Source organism: Loxodonta africana, chromosome 11 (assembly GCF_030014295.1).
Source record: "Loxodonta africana isolate mLoxAfr1 chromosome 11, mLoxAfr1.hap2, whole genome shotgun sequence".
In the NCBI taxonomy this organism is placed as follows: Eukaryota; Metazoa; Chordata; class Mammalia; order Proboscidea; family Elephantidae; genus Loxodonta; species Loxodonta africana.
In genome coordinates, this window is record NC_087352.1 from 3,404,399 (window position 1) to 3,428,570 (window position 24,172).

A 24,172-nucleotide genomic window follows, 5' to 3' on the forward strand; every position below is an offset into this window, starting at 1 on the left:
CTCACCTCTCAGCCTGTTACATGCTCAGGGATCCTGGAGGTGTTGTACTGCGTCCTGATTGAGAGTCCTGAGGTCCTGAATATCATCCAGGAGAACCATATCAAGTCTATCATCTCCCTCTTGGACAAGCATGGGAGGAACCATAAGGTTGGCTCCCTCACCCCCGACATCTTATTCTGAACTCTGAGTTCTGACCTCTCCTCATGGCCCCAGAACTCTCCTCACTCCCTTCCTCCATCTCGTCTCTAACCTGGACTCCTCCCCCAGGTGGTTCTATCTCAACACAAGGGTCTCAAGCTCATGGCCCTTGAATTGATCCAGGGCCACTGATGTCCTTTGTTAGGTCTTTGAAGTGTTTTTTAAAATTTCCTATTTTATTGCCTTTAGGTGGGCTGCGTATACACTCTCCGGTTTGCCACAGGTCCTACCAGTTCCTATTAAATTATTTCTAACCACTTCACACAATTACATTATCCTTCTGGCCCCTGAAGGCATGAGTTTGGAACCCCTGATGATCTAAAATTCCATCGTGATCCCTGTGGTCTCTCATGAAACTTTTCCTCTTCCCTCTGACCTCCTCCCTTGTCACCCCAGTCTCTCCTTTCTTATATCACTGATGCCTTATCCCAACCTGTATGGCCCCTCGGCTTCTCACCTGACCTTTCTCTTTGACTTTTTTCTGTGACTCCAGAACTCCTGCTTTCACTGCCTCTTCACACTCAGTGCCCGTGTCCTGTCCTGACACATCATCCTTTCCTCTGGCTTCCCACCCTGGTCCTTCCATAGACCCTCACACCCTGACTCTGGCCTTGACCTTCAGGTCCTGGATGTGCTATGTTCCCTGTGTGTGTGCAATGGTGTGGCCGTGCGTTCCAACCAAGATCTCATTACTGAGAACTTGCTTCCTGGCCGAGAGCTTCTGCTGCAGACAAACCTCATCAACTATGTCACCAGGTCTGGCCCCTGCCCCCTAACCTCAGCCTGACCTCATCCCAACCCCAGGCTAATTCAGAACCTTTCAACTCTCTCCCTGACTCAGACTCCACATGTAGGTGGATGTCCTTCTGTTGTCTCCTACTCCAGGACTTAATACCTCATCCTCACAGATGCCCACTCCTGTTCCAGTTCATCCCTGGTTCCCCGCTCATTGCCTTTCTCCTCTTTTCCTTTCTCTCTGGCACCATCTCTGCCGCTGTTTCTTCCTCTTTCTTTCTCTCTCTGTTTCTGTATTTTTCTCTTTTTAACTGTCTGTTTCTCTCTCTCTCTCATCCTGTTTATCTTTCTTTGCCTGTTTCTAATTCTCCTCCATCTCTTCCTCCTTGTCTGTTCCATCTCTCTCTTCTTTGTCTCTCAGTGTCTCTGTCCTTCTCTGTATGCGCTTTTTCTCTGTCACGCTCTCTGCCTCTTATTCTCTGTCTCTGTCTCTCTGTCTCTCTGTGTGTCTTTCTTTCTCTCTGTCTGTCTCTCTTCCTCTCCACCCCACCAATCTAGCTGTCCTCTCCACCTCTCCTCCATCCACCTCTCTTGTCTTCCCCGCAGCATCCGCCCCAACATCTTCGTGGGCCGAGCAGAGGGTTCCACACAGTATGGCAAATGGTACTTTGAAGTGATGGTGGATGAGGTGGTTCCATTTCTGACAGCTTATCCCACTCACCTGCGGGTGGGCTGGGCCCTCACAGAGGGCTACAGCCCTTACCCCGGGGGAGGCGAGGGCTGGGGCGGCAACGGAGTCGGCGATGACCTCTATTCCTACGGCTTTGATGGGCTGCATCTCTGGACAGGTATCTGGACCTTGACTTCTGGTCTGTGACCCACAAATTCCAAGGGACCCTCACCCCAGAGCTACCAAGACTTAGACTAAACTCCTTGGCATTCTCAGGATCCCAGTTCCCAGAAGAGGCTGATTTTTTACTCTTTTCTTCTCATTTCCCAAGACCCTAACCATAGAGCTTCCAGAATCTTGGCTCTGGCCTGTTTCCTTATAGCCTCCAGAATTCTGATCTCAGAGGAGATATGACCTCTGATCCTAGAGATCCCTGAAAACTGCCTCAGGTTATTATGACCTCTAATCTTTGACTTCTAACCCCAAAGATTTCCAGAATCCTAACTCCAGGAGGACTTTAATCTGTGACCCCAAGCTCTTGGGATCCTAATCTCAGGGGAATGCTGATCTCTGTTCCTAATCTCAAAGCTATAGGATCCTCCATGGGAACACCTGATCTTGGGGTTTCCGAGGTCTGGTCCCCATAGGACCCTTAGGTGTCTGCCTGTTGTCTCTTGAGATCATTGGTTCCACAGACCTCTAATCCCTCCCTGGTGATCCTGGTGCAGGACACGTGGCACGCCCAGTGACTTCTCCAGGGCAGCACCTCCTGGCTCCTGATGATGTGGTCAGCTGCTGCCTGGACCTCAGTGTGCCATCCATCTCCTTCCGCATCAATGGGTGTCCTGTGCAGGGCGTCTTTGAGGCCTTCAACCTTGATGGGCTCTTCTTCCCTGTCGTCAGCTTCTCAGCTGGTGTCAAGTGAGGACTTGCCCCTGCCCCACTGCTAACCCTGAGTCCTGGGACTGACCTGAGACGGCTTCCCTGATCACCTCATGACCTCTTATGAGTTCTTACCCTCAGGACTGCCTGGTGGCCAGAACCCCTACTTGAAGGTCCCAGTGATCTCCACATGATTCCAGACCCTTCCAATGACCTCATATTCTCTCCAGCCCCATGTCCTTCCAATGATCTTCAAGTGGCCCCAGAACTTCACATTGACCTTCTAATGACCCCAGACTTTCCCAGTGAACGCCCACTTGTCTCAGACTCTTCCAATGACTACATGCTATTCCAATGACCTCCGAATGACTCCCAAATCTGACAATGATCTTATAATAACCCAAGACCCTTTCAATAACTTCCAGCGTCTTCCCAATGACCCTGGACTCTCCAATGACCCCTCAATGACCTCAGACTCTCCCAATGATTCCATGCTCTTCCCGTAACCTCTCAATGATCCCAGCATCTCCCAATGACCTTCCAATAGCCTCAGACTCTCCCAGTAATGACCCCAATGACCCCATCAATGACCCTGGGGGTGTAGTGGTTAAGAGCTACAGCTGCTAACCAAAAGGTTGGGAGTTTGAATCCACCAGCTGCTCCTTGGAAATCCTGTGGGGCAGTTCTATTCTGCCCTATAGAGTTGCTATGAGTTGGAATCAACTTGACGTCAATAGGTTTGGTTTTTTGGTTTATCAATGACCCAGTCCTTTCCCTATGACCCCAAGCTCTCTGAATGACTTCTCAATCACCATTCAGTGGCAATTATGGTTATCCCATAATTATACTAGACACTCAGTACTTCCAAATGACCTTTTTCTTTGTTTCCCAAAAAACTTTCAATATCCTCCAATACTCTGTTGACTCAAAGTCTTCTTCAAAGGACCTTCCCTTGACCTTGCAGTAGTCTTAACTCTTCTCTAAGAACTCCTGACCCTCCCACCCTAACCCCCCAACAACCTCACACCTTCCTTTCCAATCCTCCAATGGCTCTCAATGGTCTCAGACATTCCTTTAGGATATTCTTTTGACCCTAGATTTTCTTTCTGACTCCTAAGTGACCCTCATGACCCTGTGACTGGCCAGTCACCTAAAGTCTCTTCAGGACTTTCCATTGACCCCAGGATTGCATCCTTATCCCCAGTGACTACAGACTGTCACCTATAACCTCCCCTTCTCCTAGTGATTCCTGTTCCTCTCCCAGGGTGCGGTTCCTCCTTGGTGGCCGCCATGGTGAATTCAAGTTCCTCCCCCCACCTGGATACGCCCCATGCCATGAGGCTGTGCTCCCACGAGAACGACTCCGTCTTGAACCTATCAAGGAGTACCGGCGGGAAGGACCTCGGGGCCCCCACCTGGTGGGGCCCAGCCGCTGCCTTTCACACACCGACTTTGTGCCCTGTCCCGTGGACACTGTCCAGGTACTGCTTGCCTTGTAAGGGTTTCCTGGTGAGGCGGGCTTTCTTAGGGTTCAGGAGGTGGGGAGCTGAAATGGAAGCTGAGAACCTTGTTGTTTAACAGATGGGGAAATTGAGGCACAGAGAGGCAAAGGACACACCAAGTTTTCACATGCACAATCTGAATTTCAGGGAGTCCTCATTCCAGCCCCATTAAAAGGAACTATTACAGCCCCCAATTTACATTTGAGGAAAACAAAGTTCAGAGAGGTTTTGCAGCCTGTGCAAGTCACGCAGCGATGCGAACCCAGCCGTCTGATTCCGAAGCCCATGATCTTACCACTCTATGAACACATTTCTTGGTTATCTTTTCTATACTAGGCCTTTCACACTCCGCACACCCCACTTTCCCTCTGAGCATGACCCTATAACCAAAAAAAAAAAAAAAAAAAAAAAACCCGTTGCTGTCAAGTCAATTCCAACTCATCGCAACCCTATAGGACAGAGTAGAACTGCAGCATAGTGTTTCCAAGGAGTGGCTGATGGATTCGAACTGTCTACCTTTTGGTTAGCAGCCAAGCTCTTAGCCTCTGTGCCACCAGGGCTCTCATGATCCCACAGGAGGGAATAAAATGTTGTGTTTAAGATCCTGATGGTAAGGGTTTGATTTTCAGCTGTTTGACTTTGGGCACGTGAGTTCACTTCTCCGCCACAGTTTCCTCATCCGCGAAAAGGGAATAATAAATAATGGGACCTACCTCACAGTGTTACTGTGAAGGTGAGATGAACTAATATGTGAAAAGCTTTAGCGCAGTCCAGAGCAAATAGTTACTTGTTATTATTATTATTGTTATTATTATTGTTATCACTGATATTATCTCAGGGAGATCTTGCCATCCCCTGTCCCCAGGCCAGAGCCCTGGACCTCTTCCTGGACGCGTTCCTCCCTGACCCCCAGCCTGTTAGCTTCGTGGCCTATCCACCTGACCTCCTGAATATTCCTCCCACCCCCTCCTTCCCACCACTCCTGGTCCAGGTCATCATTATCTTCTGCCTGCAGAACTCTAACACGTGAATATTTATTAGACACCTACTGAGTGCCAGGCATTGGTGGCACAGTGGTTAAGAGCTTGGCTGCTAACCAAAAGGTCGACAGTTCAAATCCACCAGCTGTTCCTTGGAAAGCCTATGGGGGCAGTTCTACTCTGTCTTGAAGGGTTGCTGTGAGTTGGAATCGACTCAATGGCAGTGGGTTTGGCTTTTTGTTTGTTTGTTTATGTAACATTTAATAATTTATATAAATGATTTCATGGAACTCTAATGAGGCAAGTATTGTGAGTTATGATTCTAGTTATACAGCAAAGGGAAGGGACTCATTCACTGAGCAAACATTTCTTGAGCATCTTCTGTGAGACTCGCCCTGGGCTGGGTGGGCTGGGGACATGGTGGAGACTGAGGTAGCTTTAGGCCCTGCCTTCACGGAGCTCCCAGTCCAGCAGGAGAGACAGACTTGTCCCTGGATAATTCCTTAATTCTGACCATGCTAAGTCCTTGTCGAGCTGGGCACCAGCCTGGGAGTCAGGGTGAGGTGATGGGAAGCAGAGCTGTGGAATATCAGGAAAGGTCAAACTGGGGTCCTGGGAGAAGTTGTCCGGGGCCCGCACATGTTTCTTGGGCGGGGGTCACAGGGCCAGGGTGGGGGATCTCGGGGACCTCATGAATGTCCCCCTGCCCCCAGATTGTCCTGCCTCCCCATCTGGAGCGCATTAGGGAGAAGCTGGCGGAGAACATCCATGAGCTCTGGGCACTGACGCGCATCGAGCAGGGCTGGACCTATGGCCCGGTGAGGGAATGCCTACAGCATGAGGGACTCAGACTAGACTCGGTGAAGCGTGAAAATGGCTCACTAATGGGGAGGGCCAGGTGGTGGGACTTGAGGACCTCAGGGGTTCCTTGGGTTGGGGTGGAGGTCAGGGGCTGTGGTCTGGGAGTGCTGGGGGAGGGGAACTTGAGGAGCTGTCTTTGGGGTTTCTACAGGTTCGAGATGACAACAAGAGGCTGCACCCATGTCTTGTGGATTTCCACAGCCTCCCGGAGCCCGAGAGGAATTACAACCTGCAGATGTCGGGAGAGACTCTCAAGTGAGGGGAATCTGGGGGAGCAGGAGGCGGGGCCTGTTGCTGGGGGAGGGGCAGGGAGACAGGGAGCATGAGACAGAGGGTGAAAGACAGAGAGAGAGAGAGAGAGTGAGAGACAGGAGAGAGAGAGTGAGAGACAGGAGCGAGAGAGACAGGGAGAGGGAGACAGAGGGTGAGAGACAGTGAAAGAGAGAGACAGAGAGTGAGAGACAGGGAGAGAGACAGGAGAGAGAGAGAAACAGAGAGTGAGAGGGAGAGAGAGAGGAGACAGGAGAGAGAGAAACAGTGAGAGGGAGAGAGAGAGACTGGAGAGAGAGAGACAGGGAGGGTGAGACAGAGAGGCCGAGAGAGAGAGACAGTGAGAGAAATAGAGAGAGAGTGAGGGAGAGACAAGAGAGAGAGAAAGACAGTGAGAGAGAGACAGAGAGTGAGAGACAGGGAGAGAGAGACAGGAGGGGAACTGAGAGTGAGAGACAGTGAGAGTGAGAGAGAGCACAGTGAAAGAAAGACAGGAGGGTGAGACAGAGAGTGAGAGTCAGTGAGAGAGACAGGGATTATGAGGCAGAAACAGAGAGGTGAGAGAAACAGAGGCAGGGAGTCAAGAAGGGAAAGGCAGAGTAGAAAGAGAGACACTGAGAAAGAGGCAGATAGAAAAAAATAGACATGGTCAAAGAGACACAGAGTCAAAGAAACAGGGAGTGACAGACCCCAGGGAGTCAGAGACCAAGACAGAGGGAGATGGGGACAAAAACGCCCAGAGAACCCAGGCAAGAGAAGCAGAGAGAGCTGGAGCCCCAGAGTCAGAGATGACAGTAGCTATGGGGAGCAGGGGAGCCCGGGGAGGGCAAGAGAAGCCAGGGGCAGGGGGGCTCCGTGGGTATGACCCTGCCCTGCTCTCCTGTCCCAGGACCCTGCTGGCTCTGGGCTGCCACGTGGGCATGGCAGACGAGAAGGCAGAAGACAACCTGAAGAAGACAAAACTCCCCAAGACGTGAGTGTGGGTGGTCAGGTCCCATCTGGGGAATAGTGGGGGACTGGGGATGCTTCCATAGGCTTGGAGAGGTTGAGGGGTCTTGTGGGAGGGTGAGGTCAAAGACAAAGGGGCCACCGGTTAGGGTGAAGGTCAGAGGATCAGAGAACTGGGGTCAGAGGTGAATGTCCTGGGGAGGGGTGAGGACTGAGAAATTAGGAGTCCCAGAGAGAGTGGGGGTGAGCCTGGAGTTCGGGGCCAGGGTCAGCCATGGAGTCATGGAAAATGAGAATGTGAGATCACAGCTCCAAGTTAGAGGCAAGGGGTCAATGGTAAGAGGTGAGAGTTTAGAGGTTGCTGGTGTTGTATGTAAATGATCCCAAAATTAGAGATGAAAGATCAGAGGTCCTGATGATAGAGGTCAGGATTCAGAAGGTAAGGACTCCAAAGCCAGGAGTTTGGGGTAGTAGGGTCCTGAGGTCAGAGGTAAGAAACTTCAAAGTTAGAGGTGAGGAGTCAGAGTTCCAAGGTCAGAGATAAGGCTCTCAAAATCAAGATGAAGAAGCCACAGAAGCCAGAGGTCAGCAATGTCACAGCCCTACTTGGGTCACAGGATCCTGTCAGAGGTTAGGAATTTCAAAGCTTATTCCAGAGAGTCACAGAATGCCGATATCAGAGACCAAAAACCAAACCCATTGCCACTGAATCAATTCTGACTCCTCATGACTCTATAGGACACAGTAGAACTGCCTCACAGGGCTTCCAAAGAGCGGCTGGTAGATATGAACTGGCGACCTCTTGGTCAGCAGCCAAATGCTTAACCATTATGCTCCAGGATATCAGAGACCAGAGGTCAGAAATTCCAACACTCAGGGCTAAGGATCATGGGACCCTGGGGTCAAGGACCAGAAAGCAGTGGTTCCATGGCAGTGTAATGTGAGACCAGGGAGGTGAGGGTGCGATGGCCAAGCCCCACCATGCCCGCAGGTATATGATGAGCAACGGGTACAAGCCTGCTCCTCTAGACCTGAGCCACGTGCGGCTGACGCCGGCGCAGACCACCCTGGTAGATCGGCTGGCAGAGAATGGGCACAACGTGTGGGCACGAGACCGCGTGGCCCAGGGCTGGAGCTATAGCTCAGTGCAGGACATCCCCGCGCGCCGAAACCCTCGCCTCGTCCCCTACCGTCTGCTGGACGAGGCCACCAAGCGCAGCAACCGGGACAGCCTATGCCAGGCTGTGCGTACCCTGCTGGGCTACGGCTACAACATCGAGCCACCTGACCAGGAACCCAGTGAGCACTGACTCCTGACCTCTGACCCAGACCCCTGACACGAACCCTGACCCTACTCAGCCCCTGACTGGGCTGTGGCTACAACATTGAATCACCTGTACAGGAGCCCAGAGAGCGCTGATTCCTGGCCTTTAACCCTATTTCTTCTCTGACCCCGACACTGACCCAGACCTCTGACCCTAATCCTGACCCGACACCTCTAACTGGGCTACTCTAAAACATCAGGAAGTTAGTGAAAGCTAACCACCCCCCAACTCTGGCCACTACCTTGACCCTGACCCTGACCCTAACCCTGACCCACACTGACTCAGCCCTGACTGGGCTGCAGCTACATTGAGCCATTCTGAGCCACAGTCCCTGACTCAGTCGTCTGACCCCTAGGTTTGACCCCTAACCTCTGACTGAGCTATAGTTACACACGGAACAACACAACCAGGGGCTCAGTTAGCATCTAACTCCCAACCTCTAACCTGACCCCTGACCTAGCTATAACCCCTAATCCTAGCCTTAGGTCCTAACTTGACTCTGGTCCTCAACCCTGGCCCCAGCTTCAATTTCTATCTCTTCCATGACCCTAACTTTTACCCCCAATCCTGCTCTCAAGCTTTGATTCCAAACATCAACCCTAATCTTGACTCTTAGCCCCAGACCATGACCCTGACCAGTTCACTGCCCCAATTTCTCCCTTCACATCACTGGGAGTGTCTGTTCTCCGAGAGCTGACTGCTAAAGGCAAGTGTGGAGTCTCACTCATCAGGTCCCCTCAACATTTCTCTGACTCGTCTGCGATTCCTCAATTCTTCTCTAATACGAAGAAATTGTCCCTCTTCCCCCAGTCTGCCAAGACCCTTACCTTCTCCGACCCCTCCCACCTACCTCCTGATACCTTGGAGCCCAATCCCCACCAGCCTCTCTGACTTTGCCTGGCCCCATCTGCAGGTCTGGTGGACAGCCAGTCTCGTTGGGATCGAGTGCGAATCTTCCGGGCAGAGCGGTCCTATGCAGTGCAGAGTGGCCGATGGTACTTCGAGTTCGAGGCAGTCACCACGGGTGAGATGCGAGTGGGCTGGGCCAGGCCTGAGCTGCGGCCTGACGTAGAGCTGGGAGCTGATGAGCTGGCTTATGTCTTCAATGGGCACCGCGTGAGTACCTCCTTGGGCTCCACTCTGCCAGGCCCCTGGGTGCCTCCTCCAGCCAATAGAGTCTAGCCCTGCCTGTAGCTGTGCCTCATTCTCGCCACCCATTCCTGCATCCACTTTACCGTAGGACCATGATCTTTTTTTTTTTAAATAATTTATTTTATTTGTTGTTGTTGTTGAGAATATACACAGCGGAACATACAGCAATTCGACAGCTTCCACATGTACAATTCAGTGACATTGATCACGTTCTTCAAGTTATACAACCATTCTCACCCTACTTCTGCGAATTGCCCTCTCCCATTAGTATAAACTCACGGCCTCCTAAGTTTCCCATCTAGTCTTTCAAGTTGCTTTTATCAGTTTGATCCCATTTAGAGAGTTCTTAAAAGAGCACAATGCTCAAGGCAGACATGCTTCACTAGCTAAGCTAAACTACCGTTTGGTTTAAAGAAGACTTCAGGGGATGTTTTTGGTTTAAGGTTTAAAGGTTTATCTCAGGGCAATAGTTTCAGGGACTCACCCAACCTCCGTGGCTCCAGAAATTCTGGATATCATGAAAATTTAAAATTCCGTTCTGCATTTTCTCCCTTTTGATCGGGGTTCTTCTACACAATCTTTGATCAAAATGTTCAGTAATTGTAGCTAAGCACCATCCAGTTCTCGTTTCATAGCAAAAGAGGCAGCTGTTCATGGAGGCAATTAGCCACACACTCCATTTCCTCCTATTCCTGGCTCTCCTTCTTCTTCTCTTGCTCCAGGCGAATACAGACCAATTGTGTCTTGAATGGCTGCTTGCAAGCTTTTAAGACCCCAGGCATTATGCAGCAAACTAGGAGATAGAACAGAACCACTAAACACATAATTAGGCCACTTAACTAGGATGTCCCAAGAAACCATGACCCTAAACCTCCAAAGCAAGGAACCAAATCCTATGAGGTGTTTGGTTGTACATAAGATAAAAAAAAAAAAACATAAGATACCTGACCATTATTCATCTACCACACATCCACCCACCCATCCATTCTTCCCTCTCTTTCTGCCCCTGCGTACATCTGTCATCATTCATCTACACCCAACCGTCCACTTGTCCACTCATCCATTCGTCCACCCACAGATCCACCTCTTCATTCACTTGTCCGTTCACCTACTCATCCGTCCGAATAATCACTCAGCCACCCACTCTTGCATCTATCTATTCCCCTGTTTTTTGTTCATCCATCTATTTAATCTCTTAATGATTTTATTTATCTATTAATTCATCTACCCAATAATATAATGCATGTTTCCACCAATTCATTCATGTATCCACCCATCCATGCATCTATTTGTCCATCTATGCATCTACTGACACCTTCTTCCTTCCCTGAATCTACCCATGAATACTTTTAACTTTCCAGTCATTCTTCCATCCACCATGCGTCCAACTTCCAATCCGTCATCTCATTATCCACCAATCTATTCTGGGGGCATATATGATCTGCATGGGGGACACTGATAGGTTCCTTTTTCCATGCCCTACTTGCTGCTGCCTCCAACCCCCCACTACCATTTTGGTGGTCTGCGTAACCTCAGCTGTGGAAACAGCAGAGGACCCAGGCCCAGGAAGAAGGGATGAGACAGAGAAATCTTGAAAGCCCATCCCTTAAATCCAAAGATGATGGATGTGAGTGTGGGGTGACCCCTCTTCTGTTCCACACGCCCTGGGTCTGATGCCATATATATGTGTCCTCACCTCTCTCCCCCTGCTTCTATATTTCTCCGTTTCTCTGTGTGTCTCCCCTGGGCATCTCACAGGGCCAGCGCTGGCATTTGGGCAGTGAACCATTTGGCCGTCCCTGGCAGCCTGGCGACGTTGTCGGCTGCATGATCGACCTCACAGAAAACAACATCATCTTCACCCTCAATGGCGAGGTCCTCATGTCTGACTCAGGCTCCGAAACAGCCTTCCGGGATATCGAGATTGGGGATGGTGAGGGCCTTGTGGGGCTGAGAGCCCTCTGTGTGCCTTTCCTGGTTTTCCTCCATTTCACCTGGCTCTACAATGCCCCTCTCCAGTCTCCCACTTTTCCATCTCTTCCTACCACTGTGGTTCCTCCCACAGCTGCCTTGCCCGCCCACCCTCTTCCTTCATCCCTACCATCTGTCCCCTCCCACCAGGCTTCCTGCCCGTCTGCAGCCTGGGACCTGGCCAGGTGGGTCACCTGAACCTGGGCCAGGACGTGAGCTCCCTGCGGTTCTTTGCCATCTGCGGGCTCCAGGAAGGCTTCGAGCCCTTTGCCATCAACATGCAGCGCCCAGTCACCACCTGGTTCAGCAAAAGCCTCCCCCAATTTGAGGCTGTACCCTCTGAGCACCCCCACTATGAGGTAAGAACCAACCCCCTCAACATCCTCTAATCTCCCTCCAAATGTCACTCTTCCCTGAGTTTCTCCTTTCCTTCTGTGTGAGCACATAAACCACACAGAAGGGGTTGTCAGGATAATGGGCTCCAAGATTTCCTTTTGGGGTACAACCTTGGCAAACCCAACCTTTCTGAGCTCCAGGTTCTTCACCTATAAAATGGGGGAAGGGAGAAAAGATAAAAGATAAGTTGCACTATGGGACCCCAGTGGAACACATAGGTTATCGTGAGTTGGAATCAGCTCAATGGCAGTGGGTTTGTTTGTTTTTTATTGCGTTGTTGAGAGGATTCAATGAGATAATAAGCATAAAGCCTTTAAACAGTGATGGTTCCAGAGGAAGTGCTGAGTGAGGGTTGACTATTAATATCCTAAACTCTGACAAGCACAGCAAAGACACAGGACACGATGAGTATGTGTAATAGGGGACGACCCTGATCTGAAGGACGGAGGGAGGCTTCTCTGTGCAAGAGATATTCAAGCCCAAAAAGGTGAGCAGGTGTCACCAGGCAAAGGGGTGGGAAGAGAGCTTTCCCCACAGGAAGAGGTGCATCGTGGAGGTCCTGGAGTGGGAAGGAGAAGATGGGTGGGTTTGTGGATGGGAAAGGACGGGTGGGGAAACAGTGGGAGGGATGAGGCGTCAGCATCTACAGCGGCCGGGCTCCAAGGGTCCTCCTGGGGCCACATTTGCTATGAAGGTCCCCCCCCACCATTTTTAAAATAACTTTAAATTTAGATACAATTTAAAATTTACAGAAAAGTTACAAAAAGAGTACAAGGAACTCCCACATGCCCTTTACCCAGATTGACCAAGTGTTTACATTTTGTCCCTTTTGCTTTATCATTTTCTGATATATATATATAAACCAAAAAAAAAAAAAAAAAAAAACCAAACCCATTGCTGTCGAGTTGGGTCTGACTCACAGCAGCCCTATAGGACAGAGTAGAACTGCCCCATAGAGTTTCCAAGGAGCACCTGGTGGATTTGAACTGCTGGCCTTTTGGCTAGCAGCCGTAGCACTTAACCACTACGCCACCAGGGTTTCCACGTATATGTATGTATATATATATATATATACTTTTTTCCCTAAACAATTTGCGAGTAAGCTGGAGAGATATCATGTCTCTTTACCTTAAATGTGTACTTCTTCAGGGCTTTTACAGAACCATGGTAAAGTTACGAAAACCAGGAAATTTGACGTTGACGTCAATACATATTATTACCTAATTCACAGTCCATATGTGCAAATTTTGTCAATTGTGGCAATAACGTCCTTCCCCCTCACCCTCGTCCAGGGTCCAGTCTAGACTGATGTACTGCATTTAGCTGTCCTGTCTCTTTACTTTCCTTTAATCTAGAATGTTCCTGAGTCTTTCTTTGTCTTTATGGCCTTGACTCTTTTGAAGTGTGTGGGCTAGTTATTTTGTGGTATGTCCTTCAATTTGGATTTGTCTGGTGTTTTCTCATGATGAGGTTCAGGTTGTGCATAGTTGTCAGGAATATCACAGAAACGATGACGTGTCCTTTCTGCTGCATCTTGTCAGGAGGCACGCACACAATGGCCATATGTCTCATTACTGATCATGTTAACTGTCGTTACTTGGCTACGGTGGTCTCTGACAGCTTTCTCCACTATAAGGTTACTATTTTTCTCTTTGTAATTAATAAGTAATTTAGGGGGGAGTATTTTAAGGCTTTGGGAGAAAGATGAGGGAGTCTGCTTCTGTAAAGATTTACAGCCTTGGAAACCCTATGGGGGCAGTTCTAGTCTGTGCTGTAGGGTTGCTATGAGTCAGAATCGACTCAACAGCAATGGGCTTGTTTTTTGGTTTGAGGGCCCTCTACAATATGGGTATTTTAAGACTATGTGAAAATGGAAGTGTTTTAAGCAGGGAATGTCCAGTTAGATGTAATCTTTGGAAAGGTCCCTTTTGGTGGTGGATTGAAGGAGGTGGGAGTAGAAGAAGACAGAGGGGTGGCTGGGGCCAGGACTGGGCAAGAGAGGATGGTAGACTAGACATAGCCTCCTAGCCCCTGCCACCGCCCAGATGATGTTCTCAGCCCTGACTGCTCATTAGATCACCCAGAAAACAGAGTGCCATACAGCAGGGAGAATGAATAAACTAAAGTACACCACACATGTCGATGAATCCATAGACATAATGTTGAAGGAAGGAAGCCAGACACATAATGTGGGATTCCACTCCTAGAAAGTTCAAGAACAGGCAAAGCTAACCTTGGTTATCCCAGCGATATGCCAGGAGGGTGGTTACTGTCCTAGAATAACTCAGACATTGAGTCACTTTGCACACAAATCCCATGAGGGAGATTGTGGTACAAACTGTCCATACTCAACTGCTAACCTAAAGGTTGGCGATTTGAACCCACCCAGCAGTACTGTGGAAGAAAAGTCCTGGTGGTCTGCTTCCAGAAAGAGTACCGTCAAGAAAATCCTATGGAGCACAGTTCTCTCATGGGGTCGCCATGAGTCGAAATTAGTTTCACGGCAACTAACAACAACATAAGAGAGAATGGGGAGAGAGGAGAGAAAAAACAAGCTACAGTCTGGGAACAGTGACTCTTGTTTGTTCAATTTTCTGGTAAATTCACTGGCTGGCAAGGGGCACAGAGGTTGGTCTCAGCAATTGGTCCTTGAGGAGTCCAACTTGAGGAGGGGTATCAAAGGAAGTCATTTCAGTTGTTTGTGAAAAGTGTCCAAAAAACGTTTGAGTGTCCATCTGTGGAGCGCTCCAGCAGCTCCTGCCCCATTTCGGCAGGCTCGTTGGTGCATCCCTCCTCAGAGCTCCTCCCGACCCTTGAGAGGGTGGTGGCCGGTCATGCCTTTCCATCTGGTGCTGGGACACAGGTGTGATTACGCTTGAGACGCCTCGTGCGGTGCACTGTGATGGGTGCATTTCCACAAACACAAGGTTAAGAGACGTTCACCTTGAGAGCCTTTACAACGCCCTGGGCCTCCTGGGCAGCCCTTGCCCAGATATTCTGGGAATGTCAGGACCGGGAGGGCACACAGAAAATAATCTGTTGAATGAATGAATAAATGAATGAGTGATGTGGCCTGGAGTGTGGCCTGTACACAGGTACGTTTTTTAATCAATTAATTTTTTTAAAAATAATATTTTATTATATCTTCAGTGAAGGTTTACACAACAGTTTGGTGGCACAGTGGTTAAGAGCTCAGCTGCTAACCAAAAGGTTGGTAGTTCCAATCCACCAGCTGCTCTTTGGAAACCCTATGGGGCAGTTCTACTCTGTCCCTACAGCATCGCTATAAGTCGGAATCGACTTGATGGCAATTTTTTTTTTTGAGGTTCTCATTCAACAATTTCTACCCAAATTGTTCAATGACACCGGTTACATTCTTCACAATGTGTGAACATTCTCATTATTTCCATTCTGGTTGTCCTGTTTCCGTAAATCTAGTTTTCCTGCCCCCTTACGTTCTCACCTTTGTTTTAAAGTAATTGTTTTTTGGTCTTATATAACAAACCAAACCCGTTGCTGTCCACTTGATTCCAACTCATAGCGCCTCTCTAGGACAGAGTAGCACTGCCCCATAGGGTTTCTAAGGAGAAGCTGTTGGATTGGAACTACTGACCTCCTTGGTTAGCAGCCAACCTCTTAACCACTGTGCCACCAGGGCTCCTTATGAGTGATATTCATAATTTTTTGAGCTAACTTGTTACTCACAGGTAAGTTTTTACAGCTCCCCAGGTGATTCCAGCATGTGACTGGAGCTCCCACTGTACAAGGTGCTCAGAGGTGAGAGAGGGCTAAAGCCAGCCCACATCCACGGCTACAATGTGTGCCCTGAGGGAGGCTTCTCCCACCCAGAAGGGGCAGCTAAGGCGGAATGGCTGTTCTGTGCGTAACCAGGTTTGGGACCAATGGCTGAGTGCTCCCCTCTCCCCACAGGTGTCCCGGGTGGACGGTACTGTGGACACGCCACCCTGCCTGCGCCTGACCCACCGCACGTGGGGTTCCCAGAACAGTCTGGTGGAGATGCTCTTTCTCCGTTTGAGCCTTCCCGTCCAGTTCTACCAGCACTTCCGCTGCACCGCAGGGGCCACCCCCCTGGCGCCCCCTGGCCAGCAGCCCCCGGCTGAGGACGAGGCCAGGGCTGCGGAACCCGACCCCGACTATGAAAACCTGTGCCGCTCAGCTGGGCGCAGGGGTGAGGCTGAGATGGGCAAAGAGGGCGCTGCCAAGGAAGGGGCACCTGGAGGCACCCCTCAGGCTGGGGTAGAGGCCCAGCCCACCAGGGTGGAGAATGAGAAGGATGCAACCACAGAGAAGAACAAGAAGAGAGGGTGAGTTGAGGGTGGAGCGAGGCTCTGGGATTTGGGGTCTGCCCTAGGACTCCCAGTTAGGCAACCTCAAAAACTTGAGGAATCCCATTGTTCCCCAAAGGGGCCCCATGTATGCTAAATGGAGCCGAAATATGGAAGGGTCCCATCATGACTTAGGAAACCCTGGTGGCGTAGTGGTTAAGAGCTACAGCTGCTAACCAAAAGTTCAGCAGTTCAAATCCACCAGGTGGTCCTTGGAAACCCTATGGGGCAGTTCTACTCTCCCCTCTAGGGTTGCAATGAGTCGGAATCAACTCGACAACAACGGGGTTTTTTTTTTTTTGATCATAACTCACGTGAGCTCCATTACTGCCCTAAGATGCTCTAATTCCCCTGAGAATATAGAAATTGAGGTACTCCACTATGTCTGTGGAGAACTCTACCATCTTTGGAATCTCGGATGGGCCCCAAAAGGCTCCACCCAAGGGATTCCATTATCCAGGGACACGAATGGGAACTTCAATATCTTGGGACAGGTGACTGCACCCCAAGGTATCCCAGTGAACACCAAGTGGTCTTCTAAATTGGGGCCCTTTCTGTGTCTCAAAGGACCCAAATATACTCCCAAAAAATTAACTTTAAGGAAGACCCTCAAAAGGTACAGATGGAACTAAGTCCACTTTCCCCTTTTCACGGCAGTGGTTTTCAGTAGGATGCAATTGTGCACTCTTGGGGGTGTTTGGAAATGATGGAGCAGTTTTGGTTATCAAGTTTTAGGGGTCACTGCTAGGAGGTGGCTGCTGGAAGGGGGGCTTTGTGCCTTGCATTGTACAAGACAGCACCTCACAGCAAAGAATTGTTCTTTCCCAAGTGTGTTAAGCACCCATATGAGAAACACTGACATAGGGGAACCACTCCATGCCCCACATTCCCAGAAAGCATCCACAGGCACGGGGTAAGCACCTACAAAATGTGTCAGGCTGGGGCAGTTCAGTGAATTCTATCCCTGTATAGATGGGGCCTTGGGTATTGGAAACAGGCTGTAGTTAGGATGGATGTAGGGAAGGGATGGGGGGCTGGACTCGAGAGCCAGCTCTCACAGTAGCCTTTCCTCCCCGCCACTAGGTTCTTATTCAAGGCCAAGAAGGCGGCCATGATGACCCAACCGCCAGCCACCCCCACGCTGCCCCGACTCCCACATGATGTGGTACCCACCGATGACCGCGATGACCCTGAGATCATCCTCAACACCACCACGGTATGAACCGGGGACCCTCAGCTTTGAGACCCCCAAGCCTAGTGTGGGAACTCCCAAATTCCCAAATTTAGTGTTGCATTTCCCAGTAACTGCCCATATCTAGGTATACCCCAATATATGCCCTGGAGACCCACAAACCCTTCGAACCCCTAGATGCATACAGCCAGGTGCTCAAAATTGGCAGGAACACAGTGAAGCTATCAGTACACTGATATGACTCACAGGGATCCCAAAATCCAGGTGGTAAACCAACATAGGAAACCCTGGTGGCATAGTGGTTAAGTGCTAAGTGTTATGGCTGCTAACCAAGAGGTCAGTAGTTGGAATCCACCAGGTGCTCCTTGGAAACTCTATGACGCAGTTCTACTCTGTCCTATAGGGTCACTATGAGTCGGAATCGACTCAACGGCAATGGGTTATAATATATTCCTGAAAACCAAAAATCATAACTATCCCAACATAGTTTTGGGAGTCCCCAAATGTACAGTATTTTATGAGACAGATAACTTAATGGTTAGGATCATGGGCTGCCTAGTGCCACTTGGGCAAGTCACATCACTGCTCTATGCCTCGGTCTCCCCAACAGTAAGATGAGGATAAAAACTGTACTCACCTGATCTGGTTGTGAGGGTTAAATGAGTTAACCCATGTAAAGACCTTAGAATAGTGTTATTTAAGTGTTAGCTATTATGTACTTGGAGACTTCGTGGCACAGCGGTTAAGAGCTAGGCTGCTAACCAAAAGGTCAGCAGTTCGAATCCACCAGCTGCTCCTTGGAAACCCTACGGGGCAGCTCTGCTCTGTCCTATGGGGTTGCTATGAGTTGGAATCGACTTGATGGCAATGGGTTTATTGTGTATTTATTACTTTGCTGTAACCTGGGATGGGCTGTAAATCTCAGGTTTCACAAAATAGTCCCAAGGGATTCCTGAATCTAAAAATACACCAGGAGACACAGAGACAGAGAGACATGGGCCCAGGAGGCCCTGAATCTATCAGCTTCTTGTTAAACTCCCAGGGGACCCTGAGAATCCAGGAAAACCCACTTATAGCCCCCGGGAACCCGGGAACCCCGGAATCCCCATCTTCTCATACTGACCACTGGTCCCGTTTGCCTTCCCAGTACTATTACTCTGTGAGGGTCTTCGCTGGCCAAGAGCCCAGCTGCGTGTGGGTGGGCTGGGTCACCCCCGACTACCATCAGCATGACATGAACTTTGACCTCAGCAAGGTCCGGGCAGTGACGGTGACCATGGGGGATGAACATGGCAACGTCCACAGCAGGTGCTGGGGAGGGGCGGGCACCGCAGGGAGGTGGGGGGCTGCCTGGTGTGGGACCTGGGCCTCTGGGTCCTCTGTGGAGTGAGGAAACTCTAGAGCTTTCCCTCCTTCTCAGCCTCTCTTCCTGTTTCTTTTCCTCCCGTTGTTCCTGCTCTTTTTTCTCCTCCTCTTTCTGCGTTTCTTCTCTTCCATTTTCTCCTTCTTTTTCATCTTGCCTTCCTCCTACATCACTTCTTTTCTTTCCTCCTGCTCCCCTTCCTTCTCCTCCTTTCATAGCCCCTCACTAGCTTCTAAGAACTCTAGCTTCGAGTTGCTCAGGGTCTGGGGTGAAGAGCTTCAGGTCTGCAGGTGGGTGTTTTGGGAGGGGCTCGGAGGTCATGGTTTTCTGGGAGCTCAGGAAAGGGGGCGTCTGGGGTGCAGAGCACCTCTACGGAAGGGTCTGTGCAGTGACTACCCCGATCTCCTCCAGCCTCAAGTGCAGCAACTGCTACATGGTGTGGGGCGGGGACTTTGTGAGCCCTGGGCAACAGGGCAGGATCAGCCACACCGACCTCATCATTGGCTGCCTGGTGGACTTGGCCACTGGCTTAATGACTTTTACGGCCAATGGCAAAGAGAGCAACACCTTTTTCCAGGTGAGTCCAACCCTCAGCAACCTGTCAATAGCATCCCCATTACCAACCCTCCCAGACACCCCTGAGGCCAGCTCGTGAAGAGAAGGGACAAAAACAGCTGGCAGCCCTGTCCTCAGGACCAGCCAGAGCTGGGAGGTGCCTGGAGACAGCCCAGCTGAAGCACCTATTATATAAAATGGGTAAACTGAGGTCCACGAAGGAGGGGACAGATTACAGTCTTCAGTTGGAAAGAGGTCTGTATTCCCCTTGGGCTGGGCGACACCAGTCAGCACCTTTTCACCTTCAGAGAACACCCTAGGATGGGCCATAATCCTAAGGTGAGCTTTTTCTTTTCTATATTCGATCATGAAATTTTTCAAGCATATGGCAAAATTGAAGGAATTGTACAGTGAACACCCTTATACTCACCAAGAAGAGTCTACTGTCAATATTTGACTACACTGCACTTATCACATATTTATCCACCTGTTGTTGTTGTTAGGTGCCACTGAGTCATTTTTGACTCATAGAGACCCCATGTGGCAGAGCTGAACTGCCCCATAGGGTTTTCTAGGCTGTAATCTTTATGGGAGCAGATCACCAGATCGGTCTCCTGGTGGAGGGACATGATGTCTGCAAAGACCCAGATGATAGGGTGCTGTGGGGGAGGTGGTAGAGTTTGGCCTGGCTGGATCAGAGGGTGAGGCCAAAGGGCAACTTCAAGGCCACTGTGGAGTCTCTCATGCCCAAGTTTGGATCTGCAGATGCCAGGATGGCCTCAGAGGTTGGGATCCGGAGTCAACACCACCTTCAGCCTCATCCTCTTCCTCACCCAGCCCCCTTTTCCCTTGCCAGGTGGAACCCAACACGAAGCTGTTTCCTGCCCTCTTTGTCCTGCCCACCCACCAGAACGTTGTCCAGTTTGAGTTGGGGAAGCTGAAGGTCAGAGTGCAGCAATGTGGGCAGGAATGGCTCAGGCTGGGGCAGGAGGTGTGGGGAGGTCAGGCTGGCAGAGCAGCTAAGGGGAGGGGGCAATCTGGGAGGTCTCCCTGGAAGCAGGGTGGCAGAAATGCAGGGCTTGAAGTCCTGACCTGTGTGTGCCTCCCTACCCCAGAACATCATGCCATTGTCAGCTGCCATGTTCCTCAGTGAGCGCAAGAATTCAGCCCCACAGTGCCCGCCGCGGCTCGAGGTGCAGATGCTGATGCCCATCTCCTGGAGCCGCATGCCCAACCACTTCCTGCAGGTGGAGACGCGACGGGCTGGCGAGCGGCTTGGCTGGGCTGTGCAGTGCCAGGAGCCGCTGACCATGATGGCGTTGCACATCCCGGAGGAGAACCGGTCAGGGCCAGCCCGGGGAGGGGGGGTACTGCAAGCCTTGTGGGGTGTGGATCCAACTCAAGTTCCCTCCTCCTAGAACCTCAGGGGCTCCAGATAACACCCCGGGAGGGCCAAGGCCCACCTCAGAGGGCCCCAGACCCGCCTCCAGGGCCCAGATCTACCTCAGAAGACCCCAGGCTCACCTCAGAGGGCACCAGACCCACCTCAGGGGATTCCAGCCTCACCTCAGAGATCTCAGACTCAGCTCAGGCAAACCCAAACCCACCTAAGGAGACCCTCGATTCACCTCAGAGGACCCCAGACAATATCCCAGGGGACCCAGAGCCACTCCAGAGGGCCCCAAAGCCATCTCAGGGAGCCCAGACCTACGTCAAGGAGCCCAGACAATACCCCATGGGACCCAAGTGTACCTCAGGGAGCCCTGGACATTACTCAGAGAGGCCCGGATGTACCTCAGGGTCTCTTGGACATACCTATGGAATCTTCGGCAGATCCCAAGGAGATCTCAAAGCCACTCCCGGGGACCCAAACCCATCCAGGGCTACAGATGTGATCACATGGCTCCCCCAGGAGGCCTCCAGCATGTCTCATTCTTTCCTTTATTCACTCATTCGTTCCACAAATAGCTCTCAGCACCTCCTGTATGAACGGCAACATTCTAGGCTGGAGACACAAAGCCCTTGTGAACTGACATTCTAGTAAATGCTTCCATATAACTCAGGGTGCTCGGACCTCCCCAAGAGAACTCAGACTCATCGCCAGGGTCCCCGGACAAGACTCAGAGCCCCAGACACACCCACTTATTCATGCAACAAATATTCATTGATCACTTACTGTGTGCTAGGCTCTATTCTGGAGCCCTGGTGGCACAGTGGTTAAGAGCTACAGCTGCAAACCAAAAGGTCAGCAGTTCGAATCCATCAGGCGCTCCTTGGAAACCGTACGGGGTAGTTCTACTGTGTCCTATAGGGTCGGTATAAGTCAGAATCAACTCCAGGGCAACAGGTTTTTTTTTTTTTTTTTTTTTAAGGCCCTGTTTTAGGTGCCGGGAATATACCAAAAAACAAAACAGGCAGAAACATCCTACCCTGGTGAAGTTTACATTCTAGCGATGCTCAGACACAATCAGGGTACTCACACCTGCTGGAGGGGATTCAGACACAATCTGGGGGTCTCAGATACATCTCAGGGTCGCAAGACCTTCTCCATGGACTCTCAGATATCCCAGTGCCCCCAAACACTCCAGGGATGTATTTCGAGGGGCCTCCAGACCGCCACGGTCTTGCAGAACCATCCACAGCGCCCAGCCCCATAGGGCCTGTCACGGGACCCAGACCCAGCGGGGCATTGGGATCCGCTGCTGGAGCCACCGACACTCACGTAAGCATCTCTTTGGCTCTCTGTGGTCTGTGCCTCCCCGCTCCTCTGCCCGCTCCGCCCCGTCTGTGTTCCCCATCTCTGCCGCAGCTGCATGGACATCCTGGAGTTGTCTGAGCGCCTGGACCTGCAGCGCTTCCACTCGCACACGCTCCGCCTCTACCGCGCGGTGTGCGCGCTGGGCAACAACCGCGTGGCGCACGCCCTGTGCAGCCACGTGGACCAGGCGCAGCTGCTGCACGCGCTGGAGGACGCGCACCTGCCCGGGCCGCTGCGCGCGGGCTACTACGACCTCCTCATCAGCATCCACCTGGAGAGCGCCTGCCGCAGCCGCCGCACCATGCTCTCTGAGTACATCGTGCCCCTCACGCCGGAGACCCGCGCCATCACGCTCTTCCCACCTGGAAGAGGCGAGGACGGCGGCTCTCGCCACCACGGCCTGCCTGGCGTTGGGGTCTCCACCTCGCTGCGGCCCCCGCATCATTTCTTACCCCCGTGTTTCGTGGCCGCCCTGCCGGCTGCTGGGGCGGCCGAAGCCCCGGCCCGCCTCAGCCCCGCCATCCCTCTGGAGGCCCTGCGGGATAAGGCGCTGAGAATGCTGGGGGAGGCAGTGCAAGATGGTAGGCAGCACGCCCGTGACCCCGTCGGGGGCTCTGTGGAGTTCCAGTTTGTGCCCGTGCTCAAGCTCGTGTCTACTCTGCTGGTAATGGCTTCCTCCCTATTCCCTCTGTTCCGTTCTGCTTCCACATTCCACATAGTCCGTCCATCCATACATCAGCACCCCTCCCATTAAGGCACCCAAACACCCATTCATCTCTCCATCCGTACATCCATCCACCTTTCAATTTACCCTTCCATCATCCTACCCATCCTTCACTCTACTTTTATCCATCCATCTATCATTTATTCATCTTCTTTTCATCCATCCATCCATCCATCCAACCAACCAACCAACCATCATTCTTCACCTACCGGTTCATCCTTCTTCCACCCACCTTTTCATCCATCCACCCATACACTCATCTTCCCATCCAGTCTGTCTATTTTCCCATGTCCATATCCATCCATTCATTACAAGTATCCATCTATCCAGCTTTCAATCTGTTCATCCATTCATCCTTCCATTCACCCATACATTTGCCCACCCACCACTCCGTCTATTCATCCATCTACCTACTCATTTACTTATCAATCTTTTCTTCTTTCCTTATATCCATCCAGTCATCATCCTCTGTCCACCTGTGTATCCATCCATACACCCGCCACAGATCCATCCACTCTTCCATCTTCTACCTACCTGTCCACTTACCCACACACCTCTCCAGCCATACAGACACCCATCCATCCACCCAGAAATCCATCAACTCATCTACACCCATCCACCCACCCGCCCGCCCATCTATCCATCCTTTATTTCATGTACTCATTTGTTCACTTAATCATTCACCCATATATCCATCTATCCAGCTTTTCATGCAAACCCTATCCTTCCATCCACCGTACCCCACTCCCATGGCTATTTACTTATTTATCTGTTTACCCATTTACTCATTTGCTCGCTCACCCATTGATCTACCCATCTATCCATACACATACATTATTTACCCTTCTCATACCCACCCATCCACCTACCATCCCTTCCTCCATTTTTACCTTCTACATCTGTTGTACATCCATCCAGTTTCTCCCCTTCAAACATCTACCATTACTTCTATCAATTCATTTGTCCAGCCACCCAGCCCTCTCCACTCATCCACCACTCTTTTCATCTCTTTGTTTCTCTTTCTCTACTCTTCTTTCCTTTCATCTTCCCTCTCTCTTTCCGTGTATTAACATCTTCATTGTACTGACTGAGAGATGGTGTGTGCCGGGAGGTATAAGGGAGCTCTGAGGGCCTCCATTAGGTACAGGGTGTGCCGTTGTCCTACAGACCCCCTGCTCAAGCTTGGGAGGAAGACCCCTTACTTGTGAAGGAAGAAGTGCTCCTGTTTGCCTATGTGGTCTGGGCCATGTGGGTGGGACACAGGATGTGGACCTGGGAGGATCTCAAGTGGGTGGGTGACGAGGCTGAGACATGTCATTCCTACTTATCGGAGGAGTCATATAA

The 24,172-nt window shown here is 50.9% G+C and overlaps 1 protein-coding gene across 1 annotated transcript in view; it reads left to right on the forward strand.

Annotated features, from left to right (window-relative positions):
• Positions 1–24,172, forward strand: part of RYR1 (ryanodine receptor 1) — a 134,551-nt gene that overhangs the window by 25,626 nt on the left and 84,753 nt on the right. The window contains exons 16-34 of the mRNA XM_064293608.1: positions 29–147; positions 821–954; positions 1,540–1,781; positions 2,332–2,524; positions 3,750–3,966; positions 5,681–5,785; positions 5,980–6,083; positions 6,988–7,071; positions 8,038–8,345; positions 9,285–9,487; positions 11,282–11,456; positions 11,645–11,853; positions 15,821–16,215; positions 17,320–17,452; positions 18,576–18,736; positions 19,203–19,368; positions 20,203–20,289; positions 20,462–20,688; positions 22,156–22,768. Coding sequence (XP_064149678.1) covers positions 29–147; positions 821–954; positions 1,540–1,781; positions 2,332–2,524; positions 3,750–3,966; positions 5,681–5,785; positions 5,980–6,083; positions 6,988–7,071; positions 8,038–8,345; positions 9,285–9,487; positions 11,282–11,456; positions 11,645–11,853; positions 15,821–16,215; positions 17,320–17,452; positions 18,576–18,736; positions 19,203–19,368; positions 20,203–20,289; positions 20,462–20,688; positions 22,156–22,768 — 3,875 coding nt within the window. The remainder of the gene's footprint in view (positions 1–28; positions 148–820; positions 955–1,539; positions 1,782–2,331; positions 2,525–3,749; positions 3,967–5,680; positions 5,786–5,979; positions 6,084–6,987; positions 7,072–8,037; positions 8,346–9,284; positions 9,488–11,281; positions 11,457–11,644; positions 11,854–15,820; positions 16,216–17,319; positions 17,453–18,575; positions 18,737–19,202; positions 19,369–20,202; positions 20,290–20,461; positions 20,689–22,155; positions 22,769–24,172) is intronic.